General features: G+C 45.2%; 1 protein-coding gene across 1 annotated transcript; it reads right to left on the bottom strand.

The window, feature by feature from the left end:
- Positions 1–252: 252 nt before the first annotated feature.
- Positions 253–2,177, bottom strand: LOC119346874 (ABC transporter G family member 53-like). Its single transcript, XM_037615982.1, has 6 exons — positions 1,788–2,177; positions 1,596–1,716; positions 899–987; positions 735–819; positions 477–636; positions 253–383 (listed from the first exon to the last, which is right to left on the bottom strand). Exons 1-6 carry the CDS (start codon positions 2,066–2,068, stop codon positions 253–255), a joined length of 867 nt encoding a protein of 288 aa, XP_037471879.1. The 5' UTR covers positions 2,069–2,177.
- Positions 2,178–6,491: the final 4,314 nt, after the last annotated feature.

Here is a 6,491-nt window from a genome sequence, read left to right as displayed (position 1 = left end):
ACTTCAGCGTGCGGAAGCGCATGAGCATATGGAGTTTCGATTCAACCGATGGGAGATGATTGCAGTGGACATATTCAACTGATTTGGATGGCGTTTTATTAATACGCAATGTGTGTAGGCATGTTTCTTATTATAAGTCGGTTGTGGCATTTATCCCCGATTGTTTCATAATGTACTGGATGATATGACTTGTTCTTTGTTTATTTCAGTAGATATGGCTGTGTGCATAGTAATGATGTAGATGCCGTGGGGTTAAACCTCCTTTTTACGAAAAAAATATTTAAAATGTAGTAACAACTGTAGTACCTTCATGTAGATATCTATTTCTGGGTCTGGTTTGATGTGTTCTTCCTTCTCTCTCCTGGATAGCTCCATTAGCATATCTGATCATTCAGTAGGAAATTTGATATAAGTTACTACTCAATGCGATATGTTTCTGTGATGAGTCTTGAGGTTTCCATGTTACTTGGTCTTACCAAAACGGTGACCAATTCCTTGACATTTTGCAGAGAAGTTGACAGTCTCACGGACAGTCAGTTCGGCCATATGCATATCATGTTGGCTGACATAAGCGGCTGATCTCCGTGGCACAAACTCATCCATAGTATGCCCATTGTAAGTTAAGTCCCCTGTCATCTTTTGCGATTTAAATGTTTCCTCGTGTTAGTAAAAAAATGCAAGTTATTATAATTATGGTGCACCAACAACAGAATTAGCTTGATGAAAAAGTAAACCTTAAGACTTGAAGGCAGAGTTCCGGCCAAGGCCAAAAGCAGTGAGGTCTTCCCGGCGCCAGGGGGGCCCAAAAGCAAGGTCATCCTAAAAATGGAAGGGATGAGGTTGAACGTATGGTCTAATGGAGATGATTTGGCAAGTGCACAGCATGTATAGATGTTACCTGTGGGGCTTGATGATTCCACTGACATTGTGAAGGATTGATATTTTCTGCTTCCTGTTTGGTGTTAGGTGAAGAGCATTTGCCAGGTCCTGTTTCAAGACGGTCACCAGCATCTAAGCACGCATACAAAGTAGAAACGCCTTGCATTTTCTATACTACTATATAGTGTACGAGTCTTGAGTAGGACTAAGAACATCAATCATAACTGTTGGTCTTTTAAATCCAACGGCCAATATCAGCATGATTCGCATGAACAGTACACTGCTGCTACCTCTACTGCGTTCTAGAACAATCACGTGCTGGGCACAGAAAAAAATGAAGCCCATAACTGGCCCCAATGGGCCGTGTTGCCACATGACCACCAGATGGTTTGATTGAGCCCAGACGTGATGGTTTAGTAGAAGAATGTGGAGATTTCTCAAAAAAAAAAGGATGTGGAGAAAGTGAAGCAACATGCAGTTCTTTCTAAATGAACAGTTTTATGGCATGAATACTACTTCCTGCTTTTACAATACTTAACTAATATTAGCATTTATACATCACTATAATTTCATTTTCTTTGAATCTATTAGCACATGTGTCACTTCTTTTTCTTTTTATGAAAATCACTCTGTTATATTAAGACGTGCGTTGCACGTGTATACATACTAGTAGAAATAGAGGTACAATAGTACTTTTCTTCTTGTGTTTGACGTACCTCCAGTACATTGGCACAGGTGTTGAGGATGGTGGGCAGCCCCCTGCTCCCAACGTGCGCCTGTGCCTCCACGTTGAGGTTCTCGTATCTCACCTCGATCGTCGGCAGCTGAATCCCAACTCTGCACGCGACCAACAAAGAACATCACAAGTGAAGGAACGAACCAATTAATCGAGATTGTCCATCACGTACCGGTCGAGGCGGTCCTTGAACTTGGAGAGGAAGCGCTCGTGGTCATCGCCGACCCACGCGACGAGCTGCAGCAGCGCGTGCTTCTCCTGGGCGCTCAGCTTCTCCACGTTCACCTCCTTGAGCCCCTCCCCCGGCATGGCCAGCACCGCCGTCCGGGCGCGGTCGTAGGTGGGCAGCTTCTCCAGCGCCGCCCATCGCAGTGCCTCCTCCTCGTCATAGTCCGGCGACGACCGCGAGAACAGGCTGCGCCCGAACGCGCGTGTCTCGCCGGCGTCGTCCATCTAGTTATCTGTAGTGACGCGCTCGCCGCCGCCGCAAACGGCAACGCGGCGAAAGGAAAACCCGACAGGGGAGATCGTGCCCTCGTGCGTGCGTACAGGGTGGGTGCTTTCTTTCTTGGCGCTAGAAATGAGATTACACGGGAGACACAGATCGTTACTTATAGAGTGGTGGAGGAGAGGACGCGGAAGAAGCTAATAATGTACCCCTTGACGTCACGGTCTATGGGATAACGGCCGAGAGTGCTGGGACGAATTTGTTTTGTGCGGGGCCGCCAACTCCTGTGCTAGGGTGGATTAATGAGCTGTTTGAGGCAGCTCGTTAAGGATCCTTATGTTCCTTGCTTTTGTTCCGTGTCAGGAGATTACACAAGGATCTCAAGGAGCGCGCGATATGGTTCGTCGATGTGCGGTGCACGTCATGTTTTGAAAACATACTGGTGCTGATTTCATTTTTTGCCTTTGTATTTCCCCCCATATCTCCTGACACTACTACACTATCGGGGAGATTATCATGCGATCTTGGCAGATTTGATCTTAAAAAATCGAAAATAATATGAGCGTTGTCAAATGGCATCTGCGTAGCATCATAGCCTTCATTATTGGATAAAATAATGCAATATAGGACGGCCAGTTTCGATTAACTCTATCCTCTCACAAATATGATTTTCTATATATTTTCTTTTTGCCGACTCCCAAAAGGGTTCTGCAAAGACTAGTCTATTTTAAATCTAGTTTCTTTCGGTAAAAGAAAAATGAAAAAAAAATGTGTTGACCAAATGTGGTGTGGCCCATAGGACGAAAGACCAAAGTGGCCTTGGAATTCATGACCCGCAGGTCAAGAATGAGGCTCTACTTAGTAAATGGTTGTTCAAATTCTTAGTGAGGATGGTATTTGGCAAATCATGTTGCGTAAAAGTATCTAGACCAAAAGGTTATGTCTCAGGCATATTGAAACCTTGGCGACTAGTACTTTTGGGATGGCCTAATAGCGGCAAAGAAACTATATGGGTCTTTCGCAATAAAGGATGGGCGAAGATTTGTTTTCTGGGAAGACATCTGGCTAGGCAATGTCCAGCCTTGTACATCATCGCTCGCGCTAAAACAAATACTATTGTGTAGATGCTCAGTTCATCAACGCCGAATATCTCTTTTATCTTGGCTGAATTCGATTAACCTGGCGCAAGACCGGGATGTGTCTCGCTGGAGTCTTACTACATCGGGCTCTTTAACAATAGACTCTATGTACCATAAGCTCACATATTCTGACGTACCGGTGAGTAATACTAATAACCCAGAAAATTGGAAGTCTAAGATTCCACTAGAAACTAAAACCTTCATGTGGTATCTTTGTAAGCGAGTTGTACTAACAAAAGACAATCTCGCACGACGGAACTGGCAAAGGAGTAAAAAGACAATCGAACACATTTTTAACAATGCAAGTTTGCTTGTTCTATGTGGTCAGTCATTCAAATACGCCGAGTTTGTCAAAAAAAACCATGCCAACACACATGTACTGGCATGTATCTGGACGCGGCTAATCTGCACCCGAGCTCATATGCTCCCGCATGAACAGTAAATTCAAAAAAAATTCAAAAAATTCCAATTTTTTTTGAAAGAAACATTGACAAAAGTTCTAAGTGCCTGCAAAAATTTGTCATGAAATCACATTCCTAGAAGGCGTGGCAAAAAAGAAAAACAAAAATAGTACTCTGAAAAAGCTACTTTCAAACGCATTTTGAAGCACTGAATTTGTTTTTTTTGCCACGCCTTACAGGAATGTGATTTCATGATGAATTTTTGCAGGCACTTAGAACTTTTGTCAATGTTTCTCTCAAAAAAATTGGAATTTTTTGAACTTTTTTCGATTTTTTTTCGATTTTACTGCTCATGCGGGAGCATATGAGCTCGGATGCAGAATGGACTTTTTACTGTTCATGCGGGAGCATATAAGCTTGGGTGCAGAATGGACTTTCCGCATGTATCTCGTTGTTTTAGGGAAGCACATATCTCACTTGATCTCATGTGTGATCCGCTCTCTCCCAGTCGATGATATCTTTCTCCCAGCCGTCATCCATTATTGTTTTTGTGCCCACTTAGTGGAAGGGAAGAAGGGATGAAGCGAAATGAGTAGCGTGGATTGAGCAGCTTACTGGCGCCCATGTGCCCCGGTTAATTTATTGGATTCTGCTAATCATTTTCTATGTGGAACTACCAATTGTAATCACAGTTCTCGAACCATCAATTCTATGAACCATTATCAAGTACGCATCTGGTATATCCCTACTATTTAAAAAAAACAGTAAGGTTCCCATTTCATTTTTCTTCCCAACATCCATTCCTCCAACCTTCCCCGTATAATAATCAATCATCTTAATTTACTTACCTTCTGAACAAATGTCACTTTAATTTACTTACCAAATTTTTGATCAAAATATAAGATTAATCACAGGCAGAATTTGATGAACATTTATTTACATAGTCGCATATTATGGACCGGTAAATCACTTCTAATCTCTCTACTACTTAAAAAGAACGTAAAATTCTCATTTCACATTTCCTCCCACCACCCCTTCATCCAACCTTCTCCTTATAATAACCAATCACCTTAATTTACTTACTTTCTGAATCAATGTCACTTATTTTTTTTTGTTGAACACAGTATAGACGTAAACGCTCATATACACGCGCATATACTCACCCCTATGAACGCACACACGCACATCATATCCCTATGAGCACCTTCGAAAGACTGAGCCGACATATCATTTTGAAATTTACGAAGTCACGGTGGGCACCTCGTCGTCGACGGGAACATCTCCTCCCACTAAATGTGCGTCGCCGGAAATTCTGAAATAAATCCAGGAATAAATGCGAGCACCAAGATTTGAACCCTGGTGGGCTGGGGATACCACAATCCCTCTAACCATCCAACCACAGGTTGGTTCACACTTTAATTTACTTACCGAACTTCTGACCAAAATATAAGATTAATCACAGACAGAATTTGATGAATATTTATTTACACGGTCGCATACTATAGATAGGTAAATCATTTCTGATCAAAATATAAGGTAAATCACGGGCAGAATTTGCTGAACATTTATTTACACAATCCAGAAAATAAGAGATGAATGTTCCTACAAGGCTCCTCAGCGATTTGGATTCTCAACCGTTGGATCTGGTTGCTTGATCGAATCTGGGCCGTCGGATCGAGCCCTTGGAAGACCTCGGCCGTCGGATCTAGGATGAGCACTATAGGAATGAATAGTTACCCCTGTTTCGTGCCACCTCCTGTAAAATTGGGTGGCCGCCGAGGGCATTTTCGACATTTTGCCTAGGGGTGTATAAAAGGCGACGGCTCGCGTGGAGATGACCTAGCCGTCGCTCCTCTCCCACTCATGCCTGCCCCTCTCCTCTTCCCCCGCCTCGCCTCTCTCCCTCCTCCCGTCCAAACCCTAGGCCCGCGCTCGCCGGCTGCCGCCGCCGCCGCTTGCCCAGGCCATCCTCCCGCTGTGAAGGAAGCAGCCAGAGAGGAAGTGCGTCGCCATGTGTGCGCGCGCCTCCGCGGGTTCCCGCCACGGTTGCCGGAGGCGTGGGCGCCGTGGGTCAACCGCACCGGGGAGGATGGGGGCGTCACAAGCCTCGTCGGAGGTCGCCTCTCCATCCGCCACGGCTCTGGCGCTCGTCCTCCTCATCAGCGGTCGCCTTGCCGTGGTCCTCTCTCCTCGTCTCCCTCGCACCACGCCACCCGCAAACTCCCCCGTCATAAGAAGGAAAGGGAAGATAAGAGAAGGGGGAGATCGAGCAGGCTAGCCGACGGCTAGGGCGCTCGCAGATCCTCCGGCGCCGTCATCTGACATTGGCCTCTAAGTGCTTCCGCTCGGCGGCGTCATGGTACGGGCTGCCTGCTCCGCGCCCATGCCATGTTCTGCTCAGGGCGCAACCCTCCCCCTGCTCCAACTCTAACCCTAGCGTTGCTGCTGCTGGTCAAGGTACCCCCATTTTGATTTTCTCTTGGCCCCTCCCCTCCCCTCATGCTGCTGCTGCTTTTGTTCACGCAGGTGCACACGCGTCTAGGTGTCCAAGGTCTCTCCTACCGCTACCACTTCAGGAGGACATGCAAGGATGAATTCAGATGTGTTTAGTCAAATCCAGAAGGTCTCGCCTGCTTCTCACTTAATCCCCTCTGTTCCTTTTGACATAATACATGATGATGAATGGCTGCAATTTTGGATAGTTGGATCCTTGATTTGTGATCTATGGAATACATGTAAATTGGTTGAAGAGGATGGAACTAGAATTAAGCTTCGTATTGATGCAGGTGGAATTCAGCGTTCTCATTGCTGCAGGATCACTCTAACCTTCAATATTAACTTTTTTGTTGGAAAAAGAAGAAATATTGAATCATACTTTGCAGTTTGCA

Source organism: Triticum dicoccoides, unplaced genomic scaffold, assembly GCF_002162155.2.
Source record: "Triticum dicoccoides isolate Atlit2015 ecotype Zavitan unplaced genomic scaffold, WEW_v2.0 scaffold53268, whole genome shotgun sequence".
In the NCBI taxonomy this organism is placed as follows: domain Eukaryota; kingdom Viridiplantae; phylum Streptophyta; class Magnoliopsida; order Poales; family Poaceae; genus Triticum; species Triticum dicoccoides.
The sequence above is the reverse complement of the archived record's forward strand: the minus strand, read 5'-3'. Positions and strand labels throughout refer to the sequence as shown.

Coding starts and splice junctions, on each gene's coding strand:
- LOC119346874 (XM_037615982.1), bottom strand. CDS start 2,068: ATGGACGACGCCGGCGAGACACGCGCGTTCGGGCGCAGCCTGTTCTCG. Junction 820..898: donor GGAATCATCAAGCCCCACAG/GTAACATCTATA, acceptor TTCCATTTTTAG/GATGACCTTGCTTTTGGGCC. Junction 384..476: donor AGGAATTGGTCACCGTTTTG/GTAAGACCAAGT, acceptor CTGAATGATCAG/ATATGCTAATGGAGCTATCC.